Genomic DNA, 26,932 nt, shown 5'->3' on the forward strand with positions numbered 1-26,932 from the left:
GCAGATCCCGCACATCGGCACAGCCTCCCCCGTACCAGAGGCTTTGCATTCTTCTTGTTCTGGGGCTTCTGTCGACCTTGTCTTGAAGCTATGACCTCGTTTTCCTTTAGCATAAAAAACAGGGTCCTCGAGCTTTTCTTGACCGGGAATCTAACCCCATCTCCCCTTGGACATCTCCGTTCCAAGGCTCCCTGAACACGTCCAGTTTAGAGTTCCAGTGCCCGTCCGCCTGTTACCCAGTGAACGATGCTCCTACATAGTTACTAACGTCAGGGTCATATTCCGAAACTTGCAACTTGGAACCTTGGAATGTATAGGCGGTTCACGTAATCCAGCGGAAGTGGCAGAATGTTAGTCCGCAGGGCTGAAGTTCCGATCAATGCGGACAATTCGTGGAGGCAGTTAGAGCCCCAAGAAATGAAGATTCAGAGAAGCCAAGGGGATATTACTAGTGCCTACCACTGGTGTACTGGGGCATTCCAAACTCGAATACACGTTCCAACGTTCTATTCACTTCAGCCACCATCTGGGTCCTGGATTCACCCTCTGTGCCACAACGAGGCCTCCTACTCGTGAAACACTGCCTAGATTCATCCATGGATGCTAGCGCTAGGAGGTGCGGTTAATTTTGCCTAGTTTTGCCGATAGAAGATTCCCAACGCAAGCGCCACCTCCTTCAACTCGAAGTTGAAATCAGATAGTAGTACCGATATCGTGAAATGGTCTAGTACTACGAGTAGTGGGACCGGAGATATATCGGGAACATCTAAGCGAACTTGAACGCTTCCGTATACGACTCTGAGGTCCGCAACCGCTCAGAATCACCCCACAGATTCCTAGGATGAATGCCATACAAGTACTAGTAGTCGCAAAATTATCACAATGCAGACCAACTTACTGGTACGTTACAATATGCGACCCTAGAAAGCCGGAAGCGGAGGGCTTTGCTTGCCTGAAACCGGCCCGTTGAAGCGGTCATTTTGAACATGAGAATCATAGCACAAGGACTATACCCAACAAACATATAGAATAAGACAATTAACAAAAGGCACCATTTGGAGAACTACTTCGGAAATCTTGGAATCTGAAGGGCATCGGCTTACTCGCACAGAACAGCTTCGTCTTTCACGTGGCAAGCCCCTGCGATCAGCGGTGGGGGGGCCCAAGGGAGCTCCAAAAGCTCCAAAAGCTCCAAACAGGCGCTGAACGTGCCCAGGTGAGTAGATCCAGCCTTGCATAATCCGCCAGCCTCATGGGGCTGGCAAGACAAAGATGCCGACTAAACAGGAGGGGGAATCGAAGCCTGCGAGGGCCAAGGGGGGTGGGAATAAAATTAAATTAAACAAAATTCAATTTAAAATTATAAAAAAAAAAAAACCGGTTCTGGGGTGCATGAGCCACTGGGATCGTGGTATTCGAGAATTACGACACTAGACTCAACTGGGCAAAACCCTTCAAATCCGATGCCAACCTCCGCCCCAACCCGATTTTCTCTCTGAAGGTTTCTTATCTTCGGACTCCTTTCAAGATGCGTGCCCACTGGGCGTTGCTGCTGTCGTTGATCTCGATACTCGTCACCCCGGCGCTATCATCGACTGCCTCGTCCACCTTCCCGCAATGCGCTCTTTCGTGTCCTGGGCTACAACAGGCCTCGACTAGCTGTGCCGCTGGCGGCTCTTCATCCTGGCTCTCCTGCTTCTGCAAGTCTCCTCTCCTGTCCTCCAGCAAAGTCTCCGACTGCTCTTCCTGTCCCGATCCCTCCGATCGGAACCTCATCACCACATGGTATAAGCAATACTGCACGGATCGTTCCCCCGAGGGCGGGAACCTGGTAACGAAACGTGCCGATGGCCAGGACCAGTCTTGGTACGTGCCATTCCTATTGCAATTTCTCTCATTGCGATCGCGACCAGGCGAGCACCATCCCGTCACGCCGGTCTGTGCGACCTGGTCGTTTCCTTCCCCCCTCGTTCGCCCGTAGCTAACCATGCGGCCCAGGTGGAGTACGCACTATCAATGGGTGATCATGGTGATCGTCTTGGCAGTGGGCTTTAGTCTCATCGCGGTCGGTGGCGTTTACCTAAAACGCCGCTATGATGCTAAACATATCCCCTATATGGTGGCTGCTCCAGGACCGGGCTTCAGCAACAGTGCTGGTGTATTGGCCCCGGCCCCCGTCGCGGACGCGGCGTCAGCCCCCGGTCCGCGTCCACCAAAAAGCGCTGGCCCCGTCTCCCTTGCGAGCAGCTCGCGGACAGACATCCCCCGGGGATCGACGCCCTTGGGCAGTAGTCGTCGCCTCACCAAAGGCGCTCAGACAGCTGCGGGTGACGTGGAGATACGTCAAATGTCCCGCTCACGCTCATGATCACTGATATTTAGATCTTCGTGCTCTCTCGTGCTATTCTAATCTTTTATTTCTTTTTACCATAGACCAATTGTGGGATCTTGTGGGATCTTCAGGGCTATTTGATGCCACTTTCATGTGCATTTATTGGCGTTTTATACAAGAATCAAGAGCTTTTTCTCCTTCAAACCGGGGGCGCCAAAAGCCAAAGGCTCCCAGGAATGTGCGCTGAGGAGATAGGGGTATCTTTTAATTGAAGTTAATTTCTTGAAGCTCTTTTCATTTGTCTCCTTTCCCACTCTCTGCCTGCTCTCGTGCTTAATTGCTTCTGTTCAAAGTTACACTCAGAAACCCGCTTGAGCGAGGTGACATATCTCAGATGGATCGCGAGGACTCGCATATCTCTTTTAATTGCTCATCATATCGTTTGAAACATGTAGATGTAAATTACACAATGGCCCCGGTCAGGTTATGCTGATGCTGACCACCTTCACATCAACTAAGGGCTTTTCCTTGAAAGTCTTGACGTTCTCAATCTTGTGCACAACGTCCAGCCCTTGCACTGCGCGCCCAAAGACCGTGTGCTTATTGTCTAGCCAAGGGGTCTTCTCGGTCGTGATGAAAAACTGACTGCCGTTCGTATTGGGTCCAGCGTTAGCCATCGATAGGGTATAAGGCTTGTCATGCTTCAGGCTAGAGAACTCATCCGGGAATTCCCCGCCCCATATTGACTCGCCGCCAGTACCGTCACCTTGCGGATCACCGCCCTGGATCATGAACTTGGGTATCACTCGGTGGAAGATTGTGTTATTGTAGTACCCCTGCCGGGCATGAGTGACAAAATTCTCCACGGTTCGCGGCGCCGCCGAGGGGTAGAGACGCAAGTGGATGTCTCCCATGGTAGTGTGGAGAATAGCTGCTTTCCCGCTTTCTGCAGCCTTGGTAGGGCCTGCATCGCTATTGCCCGTGGTCTGAGTGGGCTTTTCGTTCTGGACATCTCGGCTGGATTTGGACACCTCGGTCTCGTTGGTGAACATGTAGAAGCGCACCTTGCCAAGACCAGTACTGACAAGGATCGCATCTCGCTCCTCTGCCTCCTGGAGAAGCGGGTTGCTGCTTGCTGCCATAGATACCGTCACCACTCCCCTTTTTCTGTGGCTGGCCTTGGTAAAGAGCCAGATTCAAGGCGGAATGGTTCGTCGCGACCATAGATCCGCACGACTCGGTTGGTGTAGGTGTTAACGCATTTGATGCCGTACAACGACCCGTAAAGCAGAAAATGCCCCGATTCGTCGAAGGAGACATTGACTTTGTTACGAGTAGCCTCGCCCTCCAATTCACGTTCGATTCCCAGGCGCCGTCCGAAGTCCACTTCATCCAGCGAGTATGGCGCTGTTCCGGCTTGTTGCATTTCCATGAGTGTCGTGATCGACTCGTCATACGTGCGGTACAGTTTACCCGTGGCAAATTCGAAAACGCGAATCTGGCGATCGGGGAAGGAGACGGATGCAAAATGCTCGCCATCGGGCGAGATGGTGAGTGACGTGGCTATAGACTTGGCTTTCCTAAAGGCAAACAGACCGGTCGACGACTTAAGTTTGAAGACATTATCGGGCTTCTCAAAAGAGAAATCGCCAGCTCGCCAATATTCCACCATGCCAAACTCATCACTCGAGATAACGCAGTCGTATGTATTGTTGAAGGCCAGTGACACTACCGGGTGACGATGAATGGACTGAATCGAATGCAGAGGTTTTGGATTTTCGCCGCGCCCATCGAATATCTGAATTGTATTGCTCGACCGATCTGTGACTACCAATAAAGGTAGGGAAGCCCCTCGCCGATGGACCCAGCAGACGCAGCGCGGCTCGAAGTCCAAGGTATACATAGCCAACAAATCTGCCATCCCGATCAGAAATCCAACTTCTAGTAGAGGGTAGAACCTACTGACTTACCAAAGGTTATGACATCAAAGATTTTGATCGTTTTGTCTGCCCCCGCCGTCGCAAAGCTGCGGCCGTCCGCACTCACGCTAGTGCCGTGGATCTCACCAGGATGGGCTCGGAATTCCTTCACGAACTCAATTCCTTCTGCCATCTTTTTCCAGAATTTCACAAATCCGTCGACAGAACTGGTAATTACGAATTCAGTATATGGTGTGACTGTCACGAAAGACAATTGTTCCTTGTGCATGAGCGACTTCGAGTATCGGGGCGAGGCCGGCAAAGCTTTCACATAGACTTTCTCGAACGGCAACTTTCGTCTTTTCTTTTTCGGTGCCGCCTCGGATGGCAGCGCAGGCCCAAAATCGTCATCGGAGGAAGAATCATCTGGCAAGTCCGATCAGTCGCATGCGCTATACTAGATAGCTCCAGCCAGGAAAGAGTGCTTACCATTCTCGTCACCGTCGACAGCAGAGTGCCTGCGCTTAGACGCAGACACGGCAGGGTCTTCCGGATCAGCCATTATGAGCCAACCCCCAAGCACAAAGCGAAGTCAGACTGAGAAGACGCAGAAGTCCGTAGGGTTGGAAAGAGGGAAAGGACAGGCGGTGGACGAAAGTTCCCGCAGAAAAGCGAAGCTCGGGCCACCCAACTTTTTCTCCTTTCCCTCCCCCCCACTGTTGACCTGCTTTCCCACATTCGACCTGGTTCTTGTCGATTGTTCAATAGGCTGGTCATCATGGTATGTCGGACTCCAGTAGCCCGGTTTCTTCCTTTTTGTTTGCGGGACCGAGCAAATACTGATTCTTCACTAGGCATCATTCGCCAATCCCACACAGATCTTTGCCGACGATGTGGTCGAGGAGAAGGGTGAGAATGCCCGTTTGTCGGCCTTCGTTGGAGCTATCGCCGTTGGAGATCTCGTGAAGAGCACATTGGGCCCCAAGGGCATGGACAAGATCTTACAGTCTGCGTACGTACGAGAGAAAGCACAATCGACCCCACTATGCTATTGCGAATAGGGACCAAATATACTAATGCGAAGTTCGCGTGGGTTTAGTTCAACCGGAGATATTCTGGTGACAAATGACGGTGCAACCATCCTGAAGTCGATTGCATTAGATAACGCCGCCGCGAAAGTGCTGGTCAACATCTCCAAGGTCCAGGACGATGAGGTCGGTGATGGTACCACCTCTGTCACGGTTCTCGCGGCCGAGTTGTTACGGGAGGCGGAGAAGCTTGTGAACTCCAAAATTCACCCTCAGACCATTATTGAGGGCTACCGGATAGCTAGCCGTGCCGCCCTGACTGCTCTCGAGGCGGTTGCCGTCGACCGAAGCAAGGACCCTGAGGCCTTCCGAAAGGACCTACACTCGATCGCCCGTACCACCCTCAGCTCCAAGGTGCTATCTCAAGACCGTGATCACTTCGCCCGCCTGGCCTGCGAGGCCGTCCTCCGCCTGAAGGGTTCAACCGATCTCAGTCATATTCAGATCATCAAGAAGGCGGGTGGTAAATTGAACGATTCGTATCTGGATGAAGGTTTCATCCTCGACAAGAAGATTGGAGTCAACCAGCCTAAGCGGTTGGAAAATGCAAAGATCCTAGTCGCGAACACGGCCATGGATACGGACAAGGTCAAGATCTTCGGTGCTCGAGTCAAGGTTGAATCAACCGGCAAGCTCGCCGACCTGGAGAAGGCAGAGCGCGAGAAGATGCGTGCCAAGGTTGAACGAATCAAGTCACACGGTATCAACTGCTTTGTCAACCGTCAACTCATCTACAACTGGCCTGAGCAGCTCTTCACCGAGGCCGGTATCATGTCCATCGAGCATGCTGATTTCGATGGTATTGAGCGCTTGGCCCTGGTCACGGGCGGCGAGATCGCTTCTACTTTTGACCATCCAGACCAAGTCAAATTGGGTGGCTGTGACTTGATTGAGGAGGTCATCATTGGTGAGGATACTTTGATCAAGTTTTCTGGGGTGGCTGCCGGTCAAGCCTGCACTATCGTGCTACGTGGCGCCACCGAGCAGCTTCTGGACGAAGCTGAGCGCTCGCTCCACGATGCGCTTGCAGTGCTGTCTCAGACGGTCAAAGACCCTCGGGCTACGCTCGGCGGTGGCTGCGCCGAGATGGTGATGGCCAAGGCGGTTGAACAAGCGGCGCAAAACACCACCGGCAAGAAGCAACTGGCTGTGGACTCATTTGCTCATGCGCTCAAGCAGTTGCCTACAATCCTGGCCGATAATGCTGGTCTGGACTCAAGCGATTTGGTTACCCGACTTCGCCAGGCGATCAACAATGGTATGACCAGCTCTGGCCTGGATTTGCTTACCCCGGGTGGTGGCATCGCCGACATGCGAGACTTGGGTGTGGTAGAGGCATACAAGCTGAAGAAGGCTGTGGTGTCATCAGCCTCAGAGGCTGCGGAGGTACGTGCTATTTCTCCTCTCCCCTTTAATCACTCTTTGCGTACGTTCTAATCGACGTCTCTCCCTTGCAGCTCCTTCTCCGTGTCGACAACATCATTCGTGCTGCCCCGCGTCAACGCCAACGCATGTAATTTGACCTACCAGTATGACTTGAGCCTGTGACTCCGAGATGGCACGGCGATATGTGATCATGTGATTTGCGACGACCCTTTGTAATTTCTGGGGAGGAATCCTCGCTAGGTTGAACCAAAAAAAGAAAATAAAGCACTCTTGTTAGAACATATCACGAACATGAATAGATCGTCGTATCTTTTGGTGAGACTGCTCGGCAGACATCATCCGGTCATTCGCAAGTAGTGTGTTGAAATAAAGGTCATGTTGGCTTACGGCCTGAGAAGCATGGTTGACCCTAGGACCATCCCGATTGGGACCTGAAAGATGCACTATCACATACTTCTAGTAGCAGTCCAATGCAGCGTTAGACCCTATTCGTATCGTATAGTATAATACCGGTAAAGACTAGGGTCAAAACTGTTCAAATCCTAGACGAGTCTTTAAGTTTCGGCACACTAAAAGTTACACCTGAATACTTGGGCACCTACTGCTGCTCGTTACTGCTGCTGCTAGCTAAATTCATTGTGATATAGGGTACTTGGTTGGTCCGAGTAACTTATTTCCTCTGCCACTGGTATTGAGCTTCATTGATCTTGGAATAGGAACCTCTCTGGCCTGCACGGTAATGTGTATGTGCTCTTGATCTGCATCGCATGCAGATGTTACTTGAATGGGAGGAGGGGACCGAGTATGTACCTGAGTACATCAAGTGTGCTCCTAGCAAACACTGCATAAGGTCAAGTTTCCCGTGACAAGGAATCTCGTCCTCAGAATTTAGAGGGCGCAGAGCCCAGATGTTATGTCTCGGGACGACTGGGGCCTGTGGAACATGGACATCCAAGGAGACAAATCGTACAAAGGGACCTGATCCTACTGAAACCCCCAACCCTTGATGGCGTGGCCTGGGGCCTGATTACGGTAACAATACACGTATCAGGCCGATGATTGGTGGATATCTGCGGCATCAGCCGGAGGCTGGCCGTACTGGTACTGTATATGTGAAGATACACACACTTCTAATTCCCTGCAGCCTTCACCCCCCCTTCGACTTCGGACTTCTCCCACGAATCTCTTGGAATCTTTTGTTCCTAAGTCTGGCTTCCTACAACCTTCAACACCTTTTCTACCGGTTGGACCATCCGCTCCGCCTCGTCCAGGTCCACGAACCGATAAATCCTTAAACGCCAAATTCTCTACCCCAGGTCCCCCTCCCCCATGGGACCACACTTCCGTCGTTGATCTCGACCCTCCCCTTTCGCTCGCCCTCGTGCTGACTTTCCCACCATGCGCTGGCGGCTTCCGGGCGCCCGTTCGAGCCTCCCCGCCAGCGTTGCTCTCCTTCTTCTCCCAGCTCTGGTTGCTCCGCAGCAGCACCCGGATCCCCATGACTCCGCTCCCCAGATCTCCGTGCCCTTGGATGGGCCCGGATATCGCTCCTCCAGGACAGCTTCTGTAGCTGTTCCTCCCGTCGTGAAATCCAACGATGCGAGCGCCCTGGCAACTCTGGCTCTGGCGGGCACCGGCCGCGCCGTTCGAGCCCCTCCTACCCAGGCCAGCAGCAGTTCTGCTGCCGGTCTGGCTTCGCAGCTTCACGCGCGGTCCTTGCAGGACTGGGAGGTTGAGGACTTTGTCCTGCTGGCGACCGTCGATGGAACTATTCACGCCCGAGACCGCAAGACCGGCTCCCCTCGCTGGGCTCTGGAGGTTCCTAGCAGTCCCGTCGTGGAAAGCATATACCATCGAGCTAATCGAACCAGCTTTGACGATACACAGCCTGAAGATGATTTCCTGTGGATTGTCGAGCCAAGTCAGGATGGTAGCTTGTACATCTACAGCCCTGGCCCCGACGCCGGCCTCCAGAAACTCGGGTTAACGGTGAAGCAATTGGTTGACCAGACTCCATACTCTGGAATTGATCCCGCTGTCACATACACCGCCCGGAAAGAAACCACCTTGTATACGATTGATGCTCGCACCGGTAGCATATTGCGAGTCTTCAGCTCTCGGGGTCCATTCACTGCCGGGCAAGAGTGCCGCAAGGTTGATGGCCAGGACTTGGACTCGGAAGAATGCGAAACAACCTCGGGCACTCTGGTGCTTGGTCGGGTTGAATATGCTGTGGCCATCCAAAACACCGAGACGGGCGACCCTATCTGTACTCTGAAGTATTCCGAGTGGGCACCGAATAACCGTGACATGGATCTTCAGAGCCAGTACTTCCAAACAATGGATCAAAGTCACGTATACAGTATGCATGACGGTGTGGTATTGGGATTTGACCATTCACGCATGGACAGACCTCGCTATACTCAGCGTTTTTCATCGCCAGTGGCTCGCGTATTCGACGTTGTGCGTTCCACCAACAAAGACAACCCGGACGCTTCAACACCCTTAGTGCTTCTATCCCAACCCCTCCAGCCCCCTGATCCCGACTATGGCGCGATGAATGATGAACGAGACATGCGGGTCTTCATCGACTCTACTGAGGCAGGCGGATGGTATGCACTATCCGAGGAAACATATCCATTAGTCACTGGGCGTGCTCCAATGGCTCAGTGCTATGACAAGGACTTTTTCCGTAAGGGACAATCGCTCATGAGTTTGTCTCCGCACCAACAGAAGGATGCTTTGGCTGGCGTTCATTCGCTCAATGGTCCACGCATTCGCCCTCCCATTCCGCGTCTTGGCAGCACGCCTATCCCGGACATCACTAACGACACCCCCCGGGATATTCTTCGCAGTCCATCGGAGCTTGCGCTCCCCCGGCATTACGCAACAGCGCAATTATTCGGAAGGGCTGGGACAATGCTTTGGACATCATCGTCACTCTAATTCTGTTGTTTATGGGCACATTTATCTACTTCAACTCCCACCACATTCGAGATCTCGCTAAGCAGAAGCTCGACATCAAAAACATCATCAATTCGAACGACAAAACGTCCCTTTCGACTCCCGCGACCCCTATCGTGGGTACTGCACCAGACATCAACAGGCCCTCGTCACCACCCCGCCCAGTACCAGGCGTTACGGTTGATGTTGACTTCATTGATACCCCCGATGGACAGTCGACACCCCGGCCATCACGCGATCGCAGCGTGCCGGCGATGGCACCCGGGTCCAAATTCGCGAGCCGTCCCGCGGGCCCGATAGCGACGGACAAGAGCCGGGTCAGACCCCGGAGAAGCCACCAAAGAAACGAACTCGCGCCCGTGGGAGCCGCGGTGGTAAGAGCCATCGTCGTCCGAAAAAGGCTGGCGCGGAAGCTAACGCTTCTGAAGAAGCCGATCAAGTGGTGGCGCAGGTGAACAACTTGTCTCCGCCCCTCGATTGGAGCCGGACATCCAGATGACGCGCACTGTTTCCAATGAAATCATGGAAATGGACGGTGTGATCCGAATCGGGCGCTTGGAAGTCTTTACGAGCAACGTCCTAGGACACGGCAGCCATGGTACGGTTGTCTACAAGGGTGCATTCGATGGACGAGATGTGGCAGTGAAACGCATGCTGATGGAGTTTTATGACATCGCCTCTCATGAAGTTAGCCTTCTACAGGAGAGTGATGACCATCACAACGTCATCCGGTACTTCTGTCGGGAGCAGGCTGCGGGCTTCTTATACATCGGGCTAGAACTCTGCCCTGCATCTCTGCAGGATGTCATCGAACGCCCTTTCCACTTCCCACAGCTAGTCCAGGGCGGCCTAGACATGCCGGACATCCTACGCCAAATCACCCAAGGAGTGAGATACCTGCATTCCCTCAAGATCGTCCACCGGGACCTCAAGCCCCAGAATATTCTGGTGTCAGTGCCGCGCAGCCGCGCAGCCTCTCGGGCCATCCGCATGCTCATTTCCGACTTTGGCCTATGTAAGAAATTGGACGACAACCAAAGCTCTTTCCGGGCCACCACTGCCCACGCCGCTGGAACCTCTGGCTGGCGCGCTCCCGAGCTGCTGGTCGACGATGATGCGTCTTCATTCAACCTCGCATCCCAGCATACTGAGTCCTCCGAGCCCGCTGTGGTTGATCCACAAACCAACCGACGGGCCACACGTGCCATCGACATTTTCTCCCTGGGCTGCGTGTTTTACTATGTTTTGACTCGCGGAAGCCATCCGTTCGATAAAAACGGCAAGTTCATGCGCGAGGCCAACATCGTCAAAGGTCACTTTGACTTGCAAGAGTTAGATCGGTTGGGAGATTATGCCTTCGAAGCTGATGATCTCATTCGTTCGATGTTGTCCCTTGATCCCCGCCAGCGGTATGTCTGCACCTACTGATCCTGCCCCCCCGCCCTTACGATATCAGCCGCTAATCAATCGCTATCTTTCCAGACCTGATGCAAGTGCTGTCCTTACCCATCCTTTCTTTTGGCCGCCCTCCGATCGACTTAGCTTTCTGTGCGACGTGTCCGACCATTTCGAGTTCGAACCTCGGGATCCTCCTTCCGATGCTCTGCTCTGCCTAGAGTCAGTAGCCCCCCAAGTCATGGGACCGGAGATGGATTTTTTGCGGGCTTTGCCTCGCGATTTTAAAGACAGCCTGGGTAAACAGCGCAAGTACACCGGCTCTCGAATGCTGGATCTTCTCCGGGCCCTTCGCAACAAGCGTAATCACTATAATGATATGCCGGACACGCTCAAAGCCCACATCGGGGGACTTCCGGAAGGATACCTCAATTTCTGGACGGTCCGGTTTCCTAGCCTGCTGATGAGTTGTCATTGGGTCATTACCGAGTTGAACTTGAGGCAGATCGACCGATTCCGACGATACTTCATCACCTCGGACTAATTCTTTGCCTCATGGTGAGAGGCTCTCCGGAAGGGGATGGGGCGAGGTACAGATAACGGGGGATGTCTGCTTTCTGCGTTGCCATTAGCATCTTCCAAACCCACTCAATCAAATTCGATGGATTTCCTTCAAGATTGCCTGTGCGGCTGCTTCGTAGTCCATAACTCCAAAGCCCCGGAGCGGTAATAGACTTCACTAACGCTTGACTTGCAAGTCTGATTGGCGGGATTATGAATTGCCCTGCGAGTCCCACCCGCCCCACGTCTCTAACGGCCGGGTCCAACTGTCGCGATCGGTCAAACTATTTAATTCAGAGCTGCCTCTGGTCTACTTTTTCTGGAACTTCTAGAAAATTTCTCGAGTCCTGCTGCGACGGTTTCTGTTTCATTTCCTATGGTCAGCTTCCGCTGGCTGGAGACCGCGATGATATCAGTTCTACGAGGCGGGATGACCTGTGTGGCTGACGGCTCCACCCAAATAGATTAAAATGATGAATTGCCCGATCGAGCATGATCTCATCTGGTCGAGCCCCCCCTCGCTTGGACAAAACACTCGGGGAAAGCAAACGTGGTCTTGCTGTGGCGTCAGTGGGGCGTATTTCTCGTATACTCTGTATACTCTGCGAGCCCCCGCCAGTCGTCACGGCTGCATCGCGACGGGGAGTGATCACCTTGAACCACAGCAGAATGTACTCCTATCACCTCCGTAACTTTCAGTTGCAGTCCACCACATAAGGAATTTCCAAACAAAGACAACGGCTGCACTCCCACGATTCTCCAAGCACGAATACGCTCGCGGAGTCAACATTGTCTGGAGATCCTGGTAAGAACGGTGGTAGTCAAAGCCAAAGGCCTGAACTTGTCGCACCGTCCAACCATCGCTGTACGCAGTATACAAGAGCCACGATCTGATGTAATGATGATCCACCAGCATCGCTTCGGCCAAAGCTCATCCTGCCAGATCGTCCTGGGGAATGGATCGTCAAGCCAACCAACTTCCAAGTTCCCAGTCACCAGCCACACCGCATAGACTGAGGACGCTTAGTGTGATGGGAAGAGGGGCAAATCGCAACTACATCAGATTAATATCGACACTGTCGGAGCGTGCAATCTGATTCGCCCCCTGACGTTTTATCCAAATGAGGTGGCCAACTTGTTTCCATGGATGGGCTCGTGGACCACGGATGCACTCCTAATATAGTAGTAGTACCTGGGAGGCACACGTGGTAGGACAGAGGCAGCAGCGTACAAACTGGGAAAGGAGCAATCAAGCCGTCAACTTATGGTCTCTCCGAATTGTAAACCCCACGGTGTCACGGTGGAGACTCTTCCGCGTCATGTCAGACCCTGCTCCACCTATACTCCATACCAGTCCTGCTTGACATCTGTCATATTGGTACCCTGGATTGGCGCCGGTACAGGAATCGGCATGCGTAAGACACGTTTCGACGTCTCGATTCAAGTGGACGACCCGCTCGGATGATGCTAGTAGCCGCCTGGTGGCTCCCTATCTCTCCACTCTGCATGCTGCTGGCCCATGCACCGTGCAGAAACCCCGGGTCGACCTTGTAGTTTTGGTCCAGGATTGGATTGTTTGATAATCCTGGCAATGATATCAGCCTGGGTGACGTAGCTGGCTCTCTATACCTCGTACCTGCCACGGTACGACCCCCCCAACGGGGTATACACAAGATCCTCGAAGAAGAGAGCGGCGATGATATCAGAGCCCCATGGCGGTTCATATAAGCTTGCACATGCCCCTAGGGAAAACCTGCAATTCTTTTACAATTTGTTTAAAGCATCAACTGCAGTATCAGTGACTGTTGCTTTTTACGACTTTGGTCCTTGTATCACATACCGCCTTGATCTACTCCTAAACGTGACGACATTTTACGAATTTCAATTTACTATCACGCAAACCAATCTACTCCAAACACTCCCACACCCAACTTCCTGTCGAGATGGCCTCCCCCGCGGTGAATAAAGCTCCACCCAAGCTGGGATCAAAAACAGCTACTCCCTCCAAGACCCGCAAGGGCTCCGGCTCCAGCACTGCCTCGAAGCCCAATGTCACCGACAGTCCCAAGTCGTTGAAGAAGTCCTCCCACAAACTCTCGCCAAAGGCACCCCAACCGATCGACGATGATGCCGAAGAACAATCAGTCCCCGAGACCCCGTCGCCCAAGCCCAAGAAGAAGCCTGCCTCGTCCGAGCAGCGCCGGCCTGCCTCGCCGCCCGATGATACCGTCTCCGAAGCGTCAGGGTCCGCAGCTCCACTTGGTCGCGCGGCGTCCAGCGTGACGAGCAAGGCCAAAGGCGCTGCCGGTTCAGCGAAGGACACTATCCAGAAAGGAGCCCAGGAAGCTACACAGTCCGTTCCTCTCGATCTCTCGGCCCTGAAGGGCCTGGAGGTCGGTGAAGGTGGCAAGATCTTTGGCAAGAGCGGCAACCCAGTGGGAGAGCTCGTGGAAGGGGACCCTGAAGACCTGATTGGCCAGACGGTGGGCGATGACGGCGAGATCCTCGACGAAGACGGCGATTTAATCGGCCGTGTTGACGTTTTGGATGGTGCCGTTGACGAGGCCCAGCAAAAGGTTCCCGAAGACGCTCAAGCCAAGGTGGACGAGGCCAAGGAGAAAGTGGTCACTGATGTTGCTCAACTGGAGGGCCTGGAAGTCTCCGATGGAGGTGTGATTAAGAACTCCGTCGGCCAGGTTGTCGGCAAAATTGTGGAGGGTGACCCGGAAGATCTCATTGGGTATACCCTCAATGAGGAAGGCGAGATTGTCGATGAAGACGGTGATGCCATTGGTCGCGCCGAGCTTATTCCTGTGGAGGAACAAGAGAAAGCCATTGAGGAGACGCTTGGAGGCGCCGCTGACCAGGCTAACGGAGCCAAGGAGGACTTGGATGACAATTTTGAGGACGCTCAGGACGGATTGCCAGAGGAGAAGGCCAAGGATGCTGCCCATGGCGCCGAAGAGACCGCGGAGGGTGCCACTGATGATGCTGAACCTGCCGCTGAAGATGCTGCCGATGCAGTCCCGGAGGCCGAAGACGCAGTGGACGGCGCTAAGGGTACCGCAGATAATGCGGAAGGCGCTGTGGATGAAGCGCAGGCCAAGGGCGAAGATGCCGCCGAGGAGACGTCTCAGTACATCCCCGATCTCAAAACCCTCGAGGGCCTGACATGCAACAAGCGCGGGTTTGTTATTGACCAGGATTCTGGTAAACCCGTTGGGGAGGTCATTGAAGGAGATCCAAAGAAACTTGCCAAACTCGGAGCTCAGCTCGATGACAATGGCCAGTTCTGGAACAACAAGGGCCAGGTGATTGGCAAGGTGAAGGCCCTTCCGGTCCAAGAAGACGATGACGAAGAGGGGCCTTTCTCAGGCCTTGAGGGCTTAATCGTTTCCCAAGATGGGTGGATCATTGATGAAAACCAAAACCGCGTTGGCAAGCTCGTCGAAGGCGATGCACAGAAACTCCTTGGTCGGGGTGTGGACGAGGATGGCGAAATCTTAGATCGCCATGGATCGGTACTCGGCCGCGCGGAGCGATACGAAGAGCCTGAACCCGAACCTGAGCCTACTGCTGATCTATCTATCTTGGATGGCCTGCACTGCAACAAAGCCGGGTATGTCATCGGCTCGGAAGGTTTCCCGATCGCTCGTGTTGTCGAAGGCAACCCCAAGGAGCTCGCTGGCAAGAAGATTCAAGATGGCGAGATCTATGACGGCAAGAAGCTTCTCGGTCGCGTCGAGCTTATTCCCGAGGATGAGCGTGAGAGCAAACCCGAGGGCCCCTTTGCCGGCATGGACAGCCTGGTCGTCAATAAAGAGGGCTTCGTCGAAGACGACGAGGGAACCATCGTTGGAAAGCTCGTTGAAGGTGAAGCCAAGAAGCTGCGTGGTCGCGCTGTTGATGAGGATGGCGAGATTACCGATAAATATGGCAACGTGAAGGGTCGTGCTGAGCCTTACGAGCCTCCTGAGGAAGAGGCCCCTGTCGAAGCTGACTTATCAATCCTTGAGGGCAAGGTCGTCAACAAGACAGGGAAGGTGGTCGATCCAGCCACCGGTGCCGTGTTTGGACGCGTTGTGGAAGGGGACAAGCGCCTGGCAGGCCGCAAAGTCGATGGCAAGGGACAGATCTGGGGCGACGATGGCCAAGTGATTGGACGCGCTGAGCTCATTCCTGGCGCTGAGGAAGAAAGGCCGAGGGCCCATTCTTCGGGTTCGATAACGCCGAGGTTTCCAAGGACGGCGTTGTTGTGGATGGTGATCGCATCATTGGTCGTCTGATCGAGGGTGATGCAAAGCGTCTTCTTGGCCGCAAGGTCGACGAAGACGGTGATGTTCTGGATAAGAACGGCAACACCATTGGCAAGGCCGAGCGATGGGAACCAGAGGAGAAAGCACGCGATGTGAACCCCATGGCCGGTCGCAAGGTGACCAAGGAAGGTGAAGTGCGAGATGCCGACGGCAACCTGATTGGCAAGCTTACCTCTGGGAACTTGGCCACTCTCGTCGGTAAGGCCATTGACGACAACGGTTATGTGGTCGACAACGACGGCAACAAGATCGGTGAATGCACCTTGCTGGAGAACATCCCAGAGCCCGAGCCCGAGCAAGAGGAAGGTCCGTCGCCGGAGGAGCTGGAAGCCCAGTCGAAGGCCAAGCATGACCAGGAGCTGGCGGATAAAATGGCCAACATTCTGCAGCAGACTCTCGACCAGGTCAAGCCTATCTGCAACATGATCACCGAGGTAAGCAGTGTCGCTGGTTTGATTGAGATCCTGAAATGATGCAATATTCACTAACGTCCCCGATAGAAACTCGAAAAGGCAGACCGGACCCCGAAGGAGGAACTCGATGAGGAGAAGCTCGTCAAGGATGTTAAGCCTCTCCTTGAAGAAGGTGGCCGCATCTTGCAAGAATGCAACGGCGCTATCCGGGCTCTCGACCCCGACGGTCGCATTGCGGCCACAGCCAAGGCTCGAGCTGCTTCGCGTGATGCTACGCCTGAAGAGTACCACCTGGCAGATTTGCTCAAGGAGCTGACTGAGACGGTGGTCAAGACCATTGATAATGGCCGCAAGCGTCTCGCCGACATGCCACACGCGAAGAAGAAGTTGAACCCCCCTCTGGGGCTTGCTCTCCGAGCCTCTGTTCCAGATCATTGCCGCTGTTGGGCTGCTCCTGAACGGTGTTCTCACCCTCGTTGGCCGTCTCCTGGATGGTTTGGGCTTGGGTGGGTTGCTGAACGGGATTCTCGGCGGCCTGGGCCTGGACAAGTTGATCAGTGGCTTAGGGCTGGGTGGATTGACCGATGCCCTCGGCCTTGGGAAATAAAATTAGCAGCGTGGGTTGGAGAAGATGTTCTGAAAGTGTATTCTATGTTGCTTTGGAGGGCTTGATGTTTTGATCTTTGAAGTGTTTACTGAAGTGCTGTTGCTATTCTCCTCTACAGCTGTTTATGTATGTAACTCACCTAATAACCGTCTAGTATTTCGCATTTCGACAGTTCACATCTCATTCTATCACAAGATCCGTCCAGTTCCCAAGTCTCTTGTAGCTTTCCTCCCCTCTGCAAATGCTAGAACTCTCCTCCTGACTACGACTACTAAGGAGGTCACGCAGAATGCCCAGTTACCAGTCCACGCATGCTCGTTTTATCATACTATCAGCTTATCAGCTTATCGCGGATATCCTCGGTTGATGCCGGCGGCTATCTTTTCCCCTCCGACTGCGAAACTTCCTGCTTCATCCGCTAATCGCGAGCTGATCCTGCCATGGATGTACGGACGACCCGCTCCGACCGGCCATTTCAGCGGACTTACAAGGCATGTATCCCTTGCCGGCAACGCAAGGCCAAGTGCGACCTGGGCGTGGGCCCAGACGGATTACCGATCGGCCCACCGTGTGCTCGATGTCGCCGAGAGATGAGGGAATGCGTCTTTCCTGAAAAAAGAGCATGGGAGAGATCGCGCAAACACAGTAAGTCGGAAATTGGATTGTGGTGGTTTCGCCGACTAATCGCGATCCCACACAGCCTACTCCGCTGAAGGGAAGGATGAACAATCTCCATTGGATACGGCCACCCCCGACCATGCTCGCTCCGGGGAAACTAAGAAGCAATGTGTGCAGAGTAATCATTCTCCAACCCAGTATTCGGGCCCTGGCTCCTTCCAACCCGACTGGGCGATGAATGGGCCTCGGGCTTCCCTTCCACCAAGCCACAGCCCTCAAATTATCAGCCCCAGCCAGAATGGCGAAAGAGCGATGCCTCGCGGCAGCGCCTCACCTTACGCGCATTCTGAGCATCGAAACCGCTCAGATTCGACCTTGGCAAGCACCATGATGCGCACGGTTGTCGCCAGCGGTAACGATGCTCTGAACATCTTGTTTGAAGCCGCGACGGCTCACAGTCAAGAAGAAGAGGCCTCTCGGAAGTCCCCTCTAAAGCATGACAATACTTCAAATCAGAGGCAGAATCAGCAAGCCTTGGGCTACGAATCCTCGGCTAGTACCATTCCGCCGTCCAGGGTAGCTGCGCCCGTCAATCTTGTCGAGGCAAGCCAGGAGACCCTGAAGCTATGGGCAAACTGTCGTTTCGTAAAGATGGGCTGGTTCACAGCTCGGGAAGCTGTCACATTCATTGACTTGTGAGTATCGGCCAATGGTTTAAATGCTCTCTTCTTCTCCTTCTTTCTTTCCCTTTTTTTTTTTGGTTTTTTTCTTTTTTTCTCTTTTGCACTCACAAGACGTAATGCAGATTTTTCCTAAACATGTCATGCCTGTCACCCATCCTCACTGATTTCTATGCGAGCCATAGCAATCACTTCTGGCTTATATCCCGCGAGCCAGTCCTCTGTACCGCCATCCTCATGATCTCTTCTCGGTACCATATTCTCCCTGGGGCAGGAGGGGAGTCGAGAAACTTCTTCATACACCACCGCCTTTGGCAGCAGTGTCAGCAAATGACCATGCGGTTGGTATTCGGTCAAGAGAAATCCATGAAGTCCAAAGTCCGCAGTCTGGGAACAGTGGAAGCACTTCTGCTTATGGCAGAGTGGCATCCTCGCTCGCTGCACTTCCCACCCGAGACGGAAGGCTGGGATGATGACTTAATATCGACAGGGCCCAACGTATCGGAGTCTGCAGAAACCGCCGATACATCAGCCAACCGATGGCTGGAAGACGTCATTGAGCCTTCGCGGCGATCGGATCAAATGTCGTGGATGCTATTGGGGTGTGCATCTCTCTCGCGCATGAGCTGGGGATTTTCGAGACCGAGGAAGACGAGAATGGGAGGAAGTTACCGAGCTGAAAGAGCAGATGACTCTCCGTCGGCAGCGCGTGCAACGCTTACTCTATGTTTATATCAACCAACTCGCCTGGCGCATTGGCTGCATGTCCCCCATTCCGCAATCCTTGAACCACGCCGTTCTGGGTGGGCGCAAACCGAGAGGGTTGAGCCAACCCGGGAGCACCTGGTTGGTGTTTATGGATTCATGGATTGAGTTGACGAAGCTCGCACAGTCGGTGACGGACATGTTCTTTCCATCCGCGAAGTTTGCTCGGCAACAGCTCCATAGCGGGCGCTACGGTGGGCCTGCTCGATCACTTTCGGCCTCTTCTCAATCAGTGGAAGGACCGGTATCTCCAGCCGCAGCTGCTGGATAACATCTTCTACAACGATCTCTTCATCGAGTATCACTTTGTGCGCGTCTACACCCACTCGGTCGGAATGCAGGCTGTCGTTGAGCGAGCCGCGGCAGATGCGGACGCCAGCTTGGACGAGGTCCAGCCGATGGCCATCGACCCGACCGACTACGAATACATCCAGGAGGTCATTGATGGCTGCTGCCAAATCCTCCAAAAAGTCACCCAACTCGCCGAGACCGGCCTCCTGCGCTTCTCCCCGTCCGCATCGTCCTCCGCATCATCAGCGCGTCCGTCTTCCTGATGAAAGCCCTGAGTCTGGGCACTCGCGAAACCACCTTCCGGGACTCCCTGGAGATCCTCGAAAAAAGCATCGTCGCCCTTCGGTCCAATGCGCTGGACGATGTGCATTTGAGTACTCGGTATGCCACTCTGCTGGAGATCCATGTCTCTCGCATGCGACGCAACCTGCTTGTCTCATCCAAGGTCTCCAAAGTCCGAGATGCGACGCATGCGTCCATGGGGCCCCCTCCATGGCCCGAGGCGCCCGATCGCCCCAGTCGGATGAACACTCCCCTGTCGCAAGACCTAGCCCCCGATTTGAGCTTCATGCCCACCGGCGAGATCTCGGACGATTGGCTTGCGCTTCCCTTCGACCCCTCCATGGCGCCCTTTGGCATGGGACATGGCGGTCAATTCCCGATCGCCGAGGGCGGCGGTCTGGATTTTATCTGGAACTTACCATCCTAATCCCATCAACCAGTTGGGACCTGCCCCGTTCTGGTTGCGTGTCATGACCACGCCATCCCCCTCCCCAAAATAAGATACCCCGCATAAATCCGAGGTAGAATTCTAATTGATTGTGGCCCGAGTAATTCTCGTAAACCTGATCCGGATCACGGACTTGACTTCGAATGTGCCATCTGCGAGATCTGGCCGCCATTGCGCGACTCGGCTCATCCCGCACGCGCTGCAGGCCTGGAGGAATTTCCTATTCACGATAATGAAGAGTTTAGAGCGGCCCCCGGCATACCCAACGTGGCTTCCTCTCTCCTTGATCCTCCAATCAGCGCGCGTCCGCGAATAACCAAACCGGGCTTAGCGCACAGAGGCTCGTCTGCGGTGCTGGGGATCCTGGCATGGAACTCAGATCCTGATATCCTGAGATCCTGAGATCCTACTATCCTGAGAGCCTACGATCCTGGCACAACCTCAGGACCCCAGAAACCCCCTTTGACTTAGGATCAACTCGGAGCCGCATAGGCCCAATCCCGTTCAGCACAGAAGAGACCATAGCCCCGATTGCACAGGGGCCCGTGGAAGTCCGTTCTTGAGGGTTACCAGAAGGAGGATTTGCACCACTCGCACTGGAGAAATCCGGCGATCCATCGCGGGATCACTTGGAAATTCCAATCCGCGACGCTCGTAGCACTTCGCGCCCGGAGGAACCGGCGATCACAACAATCTAGCGGCGTTCGAGAAAAACATAGGCTTTCCAGGTGGGGGAGACCGGGGCCCCTTGGGGAGTTGACCAAAGGTCTCATGTTGGAAGGTCTCAAGTTGGGACGCCTTGTATAATAACCCTTTGACCGTCACTCCAGGATCCTCGAATGGATGATCAGAAAAGGCCAGGAACCATAGAAACTACTGCTTATGTCGCCTCTACGGAGTTCGACTGATAGGATTCTCCCCCTACACTTGCTACCTGCAGCTGTGGCGATCGCATGTCCTTCGGGGTAATCGTGGACGGGAGAATCTGATTCGCGCGCCGTAATGACCCTTTTGGGCAACGCAAATGCTTGGCTGGAGGCAAGTGGATCTGCAGCTGCTTTCCCGCTTTTTCTCAAGGTCGCTCTGTTTTTTTCGCCCCTCATGCTATTTGCTGGAAGCTCCCGTTCTTGCATTCGTGCAGCTCAATCTCTTCCCCTTCCCTAACAGGTAAATGGGAAAAGAAACCAGGTCGCCAAAGGCAATCTCGATCCGTCCAACCTCCGAAAGGGGGAAAACTGGTTGATTGGGAGCGAGCAGCGAGCAGCAGACCCAAAGCAGATCCAACAGGCATTTCACAGGCATTTCACAGGCATTTAGCCGATCTCCGAATCTCCGATCTGGTAGGCTGGCATAAAAATACTGAAAAATTAGGGAAGCCCCAAGGGATAAAAAGCAACCCACTAGTTACGCGGTAAATAAGGTGACATAATGGGACCCGTTCTTTCCCGAACGGGAAAATGCAAGAAAGAGTGCAACTGCGATGCGCGAAGCGGGTCCATAACAAAGTAACCTTCGCTGGCGACTGAAAGGGGGGGGGGAAGGGATGAGAGGGCACGAGAGGCCTGACGGGCGGTTTCGGCGGTTTCATCGGTTTCATCGGTTTCTTAAAAGGAGTCTATATATACTCAAGAGCTTCTCTTGTCCTCTCTTACACCGCCAGTAGATTGAGTATGCCCTCTTGGCCTCATACGCATCTTCGGCAGAGGAGCTTATATAGTACACCCCAGGTAGGTCGTCTTACCACCCCCCCCCCCCAACCCCTACCCCTCATGCCCTGTGGCGCCCATAGCTCCATCACGAGCCCTATTCTTCGTGCTGATTCTTGTAGTCCCCCGAGCAGTCCTGCTCGTATTGCGGGGACTGTCCGATGGTGGACTCTTATGCTGGTCGCCCGCGTCGCCCGCGACTGGAGGGCGCACCTTATTCGAGTTCGAGTGTGACCTCGAAAGCTTCCAGTTCGACCTCCAGTACGCTCTCAAATTCAGAGCTCACGGAGATGGGCTCTCAGCCGCTACACCTGGGGGGAACACTCCAAATCGACCGATATGGAAGATCCGCCCCATCTCCAGGACTTGGAACTGATGGTGAATTGGTGTACCAGCACATATCGGTCGATGGCCCGGGACTCCAGCGCCGAGCTTATCTGGCAGTCGGTGGTCCCCCAGCTGTCCCTCCGGGCGCCGGCCCTGCGTCATGGACTATTGGCGCTTTCTGCGCTTGAAGTGGCTTCCCAGAGGAGTACTCCAGAGCGTAAATGGCGCTATATCGTGGCCGCGCGGGAACACCAAAGCCTGGCATTGGCCGGGGTCCGATTCGACGACATCGATACGCTATCGGACGCCCAGTGTAACGCCCACTTCGCATTATGCTGTGTCTTGCTGGCCTTCTCGTTCGCATACTGCATTATCATGGACTGGGAGGAGGAGGAGGAGGAGGACGAGAGGCCGGACGTGCTAGACGAGTTTCTCGAGGTCTTCTACCTCACGCGATGGCTCGTAGGCGCCTTGCTTCTGACCAAAGACCGCGTTTCGTCGGGCGACTTGTATCCCCTGGTCCAATCGCCGGAGCCTCGACCGACCATGCCGGATATGTCTCGCCTGGTGATCCTCTCTATCCGGCGGCAGAACGAAATCGAGTCGCGGCGAGACCCGACCCACGAAAAGGACGTCTACACCCAAACGATCGACCATCTGAGCCATTCGCTGGAGCAGCTCATGAATGGAGGCGAACCCAAGGACTTCGCCTTCTGTTGGGCCTTTCGTATCCCCATGCGATTCTCACAACTGGTCCGAGACCGACGGCCCTTTGCCTTGGTTGTCCTTGCCCACTATGCTGTCGTGTTGCATCACTTACGCGAATCATGGTGGATGGGCAACTGGGGCACGCGCATCTTGAAGGAGATTGTCGACCTGCTCGAATTCGACTCCGAATGGCGGGAGCTTATCTCCTGGCCCCTGGATGCTGTAGGCTGGTTCCTGCCTGAGTTGCCCCAGGCGTCGGTCGCTTCTTGAGCTTTTCCCCTCCTGATGACCAGCAACCCTAAATATTTCCGCCCTCTGCCCCCGAGAGACAGCCTTTTTCATCCAAGCTCTCCATCTCACGGGGCCATTGCTGCTCCGCCTTAGATGAGCGACCCTGGCATCCCCCCACGAAACGCTATTGAGCCCCTCTCCTAAAATGGGCCACTGGCTACTCTCCCACGATCAGCTAAAAGGTGCCGGTCCCTTGCATTCCTGCTGGGAAGGTCCACGTCTTCCAGCACGACTATCATCATGATTTATGATCACCACGACAGCGTTGTCATTTTTTCCTAAGATAGAAATCCAAGCAGAAGGTGTCTCATCTTGTGATCGCTCTACCACGTAGTGCGGGGCCCCAAATAAAATGTCCCAGCGTACAAGAGCCAACAAGGGGTAGTCCGTAAAGAAAAAAAAAAAGGAGAAGAAAAAACAGAAAGAAAAAGAAAATAAAGAAAGCGTCCAAATGCAAATACCGTGGGATATCCAGCCCGACGCCAAGCGCCAACTGTCTGGAGGTTATCGCGGGCGATAGCAAAAACCAGGGGGGGGGGGGTAAAAAAAGAAAAGAAAAGATAAAAGCCACCAAAAAGATAAGAAAACAGGAACCCCGCATTAGTAGGCCCCCTTCCTTCCCCCGCCCCCCGCCACGACATTCTCTTATCTTTACGCTGATGACTGGGCCTGCGGATCCTGTCGCCCTTGTTCGATCTCCTTGATGCGATCCTGGGTGCGCACTCTCATGAGTTCCGCTTCTTCACGCTGGATCGCATGCTCGGCCTTTTGCTCTTCGTCCGGCGCGAGGAAGTTCGCCGCACCACCTGGGCAAAACATCGCGTCAGCAACTCGCCCTCTCATCGACTGATTGGAGCTTTTCCAGTTCTCGCCCGGCTGGATCTCATACCTCGTCCGGTGTGGTGGGGCATCTGTTGCGCTCGCAAGGGGGGCGACTCGACGTCTTGACTCTCGCGGGCAATCTCCGGGTGTTTGGGATCGTTTTGAACCTGCAGAAGGGGCGTTGGTCAATTTATCCCAGGGACAATCAGGGGCTGCTGTGCTTCACGAACCATGTTGCCTGAGCCTCCACGGCCCGTGGTGTAGATCTCCTGCTTGATGGTCGGAGTCACCAGATCAGACGGGGCAGGGCTCGAGGTCTGGCGGGCGATGTTGCCTGCGCCGCCGCGGCCGTAGGATACATTGCGACCAGACATGATTTGCAGGAGGACAAACTCGAGCTGTGAAAGGCCACAACACGAAAATCGGGTAAAGGGGGGGGAGGGGCCCGAATGCGGCAGATTCTGTTTGTTCCGCCCTCTTTTGCAATGTGTTGGGCCCTGCTGGAGCAAACCTGAAAGAGTCGAAGAGGCCTTGGAAGCTGCTAGTCAATGGACTCTGGATGAGTTTCTCGTCTGGTGCAAAGTGCTTGTGTGCAGTGGAGGAAGAGCACGCTGAGATATATTCTAATCAAAAATCTTTTTTTTGGGGTTGCCAAGAATGAGGTCATGGGATGTGGCCAGCGAACCGAGAAATCAACCATCATGTCCAGATTGGAATCTGCACCGGTCAAGGTTGACAGCTGCCAGTGTGGCAGGGTTGACTTTTTTCCTAGCCTAGACAGGGGACGGTTACTACACAAAACCATTGGCAACGGTACAAATTGCGGTGTTTTACACGCGGCAGACGATGGATGTCCCTGAGCGTATACACTACGAAAGGACTGCAATAGGTCGGCGAATGTACGGTCATCTCCAGATCTATCGTTTGGTTTCCTAGCGTGGTGGGCGAAAGCAAGAGCGATTGGGAAATACCAGAAGGCCGAAATCTACCCCTGACATAAGAATGCAGTCCGTTTGGGTGATAAGTCCAAAACCGTCAAGTTTCTTGACCTATATCGATTTGTCTACACACAGAAAGTGGACCGTTGCGGTGCTCATATTGACGTCAAGTTGGGGGATGTGACCTCCGAAGACACTAGGGACTGGTATGGGAACGGCCTAGACCAAGTAACCAGCTCAATGACAATCCTAGAAGTGACTGAAAACAAGGGCTATGGCGTCGAGCTTTGGCAGGGCCACTCTAGTTTAAGCTCACGGACTTTGCGGTACTATTGGCTGCGAAATACCCTCAAGGGAAGTATCCCTAAGCCTCGAGTCAGCCTTAAAGGAATCTAGCATTCAGCGTGTGTAAGCGATCGCCTACAAGCATCTAGAGAAGGAGTCCATGAGCATGAGGTAGCCTATCAAGGGCCTTGAATAATCGCGTCTATAGTAACATCTCCTTAGCTTATTCCAGCTGAATGGATCGACGCTGGATCTGCGGGGGTGCTTCCCCCGCACGACAGAGCCGAGGTTGCCCCAGCCGAGAAGCAACAGGAAAGGTTTCTATATTTAAAAAGCTGTATCTGGGTGTACCGGTAATGATTCGTGTCTCTTACTCTTTTGTCTCTATATGAGAAGAAGTCTCTTTTTACTGGTGGCGCCATGATCTTCGACCCTAAGCCCCTGGACCTGCCATCGTCGTACGAGCAGGTCCCAACCACCGGTCATGTCATCGTCTCACACTATCCACCGGGATCGTCGTCAGTCACCCCCGTCTTGGTTGTCACGCTGAATCGTCCTGCAAATCACAATGCCTTCACTCCGCAGATGGTGCAGGACTTTGAAAACCTGTACCCCTTATTTGACGCCGACGAGCGTGTCAAGGTCATCGTCCTGACCGGAGCAGGCAAGACCTTCTGTGCCGGCGCAGACCTAGATCTAGGCTTCGCAACCCATCTGGACCAAGAGAAAGCCAAGGACCATCGGGATGGGTAAGCGGAATCCTCGCCACTTGGGCATCACACTCCCTCCTTCCGGGGCCTTCAAAGGGCCCGAGGGAAATCAATCCAGCTGACAAGGCCCAGGGGCGGACGAGTTGCACTGGCCATTCATCACTGTCGCAAACCAACAATTGCAGCCATGCAAGGCTCCGCAGTTGGAGTCGGGATGACGATGACTCTTCCAGCAATTATTCGGTGAGATTCAAATGGTCGAGGAGACTCTGGGACAGTCCCTGACAAGCAACTTAGAATTGCCTATGAGAAAGGCAAATATGGGTTCGTCTTTGCGCGCCGCGGGATCACCATGGAATCCTGTTCATCCTACTTCCTCCCGCGGTTGATCGGCCACTCGAACGCGAGCTACCTGGTCAGCACAGGCGGTGTTTTCCCGCCCAAGGCGAAGCACTTTGGCGATCTGTTCAACGAGGTTCTTCCCGAACCGAGGCAAGTGCTTCCGCGCGCGCTGGAGCTAGCGAGCGAGATCGCTACGAATGTGAGCCCGTCTGCGTCGTATCTTAATCGCGCCCTGCTGTGGCGAGATGCCGGTTCTCCAGAGGCAGCACATCTGGTCGAATCCGAACTCCTGCATCACATGTTTGGAGCAGCGTACGTTCAAGGGGACTGCTGGGTCGTTGAGATTGAATCCCGTCTGACATGGCCACAGAGACCAGAAAGAAGGCGTCGGGGCATTCTTCGAAAAACGCAAGCCGAATTTCCGAGCCAATCTGGACGACGATCCGCCTCAGAACGTCCACTGGTGGCCCCAGATTGACACCGGTCGAAGCCCCAAGGCAAAATCTCCTGCTAAACTATAGACCCGTTGGGGATTGCTAGTGATCTGGATTGCATTGCAGCTGATATGGTGAATAGTGCCGCGACTCTACCGCCAATAGAAAAGGTTCCTCAACAGATTGCTGTATTCGCGAAAATACTTGTTATAGTAGGAAATGGAGGGAAGGTCATCTGATGGAAAGATTTGTACGTGAAGGGGCTAACAAGGCTATTTCCTGGTACAAATACAACCCCGAAGTC

At 54.0% G+C, this 26,932-nt stretch overlaps 9 protein-coding genes across 9 annotated transcripts; 7 read left to right on the top strand and 2 right to left on the bottom strand.

Annotated features, from left to right (window-relative positions):
• Positions 1–1,528: 1,528 nt before the first annotated feature.
• N7468_003971 (uncharacterized protein) lies at positions 1,529–2,368 on the top strand (the record flags this gene model as incomplete). Its single annotated transcript, XM_058473268.1, has 2 exons — positions 1,529–1,866; positions 1,999–2,368. The coding sequence occupies 2 exons, from the start codon at positions 1,529–1,531 to the stop codon at positions 2,366–2,368; spliced, it is 708 nt and encodes a 235-aa protein (XP_058332271.1).
• A 443-nt stretch (positions 2,369–2,811) lies between these two features.
• On the bottom strand, positions 2,812–4,813 carry N7468_003972 (WD40 repeat domain-containing peptidylprolyl isomerase; the record flags this gene model as incomplete). Its single annotated transcript, XM_058473269.1, has 4 exons — positions 2,812–3,510; positions 3,567–4,246; positions 4,303–4,677; positions 4,741–4,813. The coding sequence occupies 4 exons, from the start codon at positions 4,811–4,813 to the stop codon at positions 2,812–2,814; spliced, it is 1,827 nt and encodes a 608-aa protein (XP_058332272.1).
• Positions 4,814–5,029: 216 nt separating this feature from the next.
• Positions 5,030–6,856, top strand: N7468_003973 (chaperonin-containing T-complex subunit CCT2; the record flags this gene model as incomplete). Its single annotated transcript, XM_058473270.1, has 4 exons — positions 5,030–5,032; positions 5,106–5,263; positions 5,351–6,725; positions 6,797–6,856. 4 exons carry the CDS (start codon positions 5,030–5,032, stop codon positions 6,854–6,856), a joined length of 1,596 nt encoding a protein of 531 aa, XP_058332273.1.
• A 1,267-nt stretch (positions 6,857–8,123) lies between these two features.
• ireA (bifunctional endoribonuclease/protein kinase IRE1) lies at positions 8,124–11,628 on the top strand (the record flags this gene model as incomplete). The annotated part of the gene is made up of 5 exons (XM_058473271.1): positions 8,124–9,476; positions 9,581–9,809; positions 9,905–10,063; positions 10,141–11,098; positions 11,172–11,628. 5 exons carry the CDS (start codon positions 8,124–8,126, stop codon positions 11,626–11,628), a joined length of 3,156 nt encoding a protein of 1,051 aa, XP_058332274.1.
• A 1,960-nt stretch (positions 11,629–13,588) lies between these two features.
• On the top strand, positions 13,589–17,046 carry N7468_003975 (LEA domain protein; the record flags this gene model as incomplete). Its single annotated transcript, XM_058473272.1, has 3 exons — positions 13,589–15,799; positions 15,889–16,395; positions 16,462–17,046. 3 exons carry the CDS (start codon positions 13,589–13,591, stop codon positions 17,044–17,046), a joined length of 3,303 nt encoding a protein of 1,100 aa, XP_058332275.1.
• A 375-nt stretch (positions 17,047–17,421) lies between these two features.
• Positions 17,422–20,044, top strand: N7468_003976 (Zn(II)2Cys6 transcription factor domain-containing protein; the record flags this gene model as incomplete). The annotated part of the gene is made up of 6 exons (XM_058473273.1): positions 17,422–17,626; positions 17,682–18,294; positions 18,465–18,881; positions 18,931–19,170; positions 19,220–19,555; positions 19,612–20,044. The coding sequence occupies 6 exons, from the start codon at positions 17,422–17,424 to the stop codon at positions 20,042–20,044; spliced, it is 2,244 nt and encodes a 747-aa protein (XP_058332276.1).
• A 2,066-nt stretch (positions 20,045–22,110) lies between these two features.
• N7468_003977 (uncharacterized protein) lies at positions 22,111–23,076 on the top strand (the record flags this gene model as incomplete). Its single annotated transcript, XM_058473274.1, has 1 exon — positions 22,111–23,076. The coding sequence occupies one exon, from the start codon at positions 22,111–22,113 to the stop codon at positions 23,074–23,076; it is 966 nt and encodes a 321-aa protein (XP_058332277.1).
• Positions 23,077–23,748: 672 nt separating this feature from the next.
• On the bottom strand, positions 23,749–24,293 carry N7468_003978 (DUF3602 domain-containing protein; the record flags this gene model as incomplete). The annotated part of the gene is made up of 3 exons (XM_058473275.1): positions 23,749–23,903; positions 23,987–24,086; positions 24,150–24,293. 3 exons carry the CDS (start codon positions 24,291–24,293, stop codon positions 23,749–23,751), a joined length of 399 nt encoding a protein of 132 aa, XP_058332278.1.
• A 1,269-nt stretch (positions 24,294–25,562) lies between these two features.
• N7468_003979 (enoyl-CoA hydratase/isomerase family protein) lies at positions 25,563–26,715 on the top strand (the record flags this gene model as incomplete). The annotated part of the gene is made up of 4 exons (XM_058473276.1): positions 25,563–25,891; positions 25,985–26,095; positions 26,150–26,506; positions 26,565–26,715. The coding sequence occupies 4 exons, from the start codon at positions 25,563–25,565 to the stop codon at positions 26,713–26,715; spliced, it is 948 nt and encodes a 315-aa protein (XP_058332279.1).
• Between the last annotated feature and the right edge of the window lie 217 nt (positions 26,716–26,932).

The sequence above is a fragment of the Penicillium chermesinum genome (genome assembly GCF_028974085.1).
Source record: "Penicillium chermesinum strain IBT 19713 chromosome Unknown utg000003l:1.0-5111272.0:1.0-5115320.0, whole genome shotgun sequence".
NCBI lineage: Eukaryota > Fungi > Ascomycota > Eurotiomycetes > Eurotiales > Aspergillaceae > Penicillium > Penicillium chermesinum.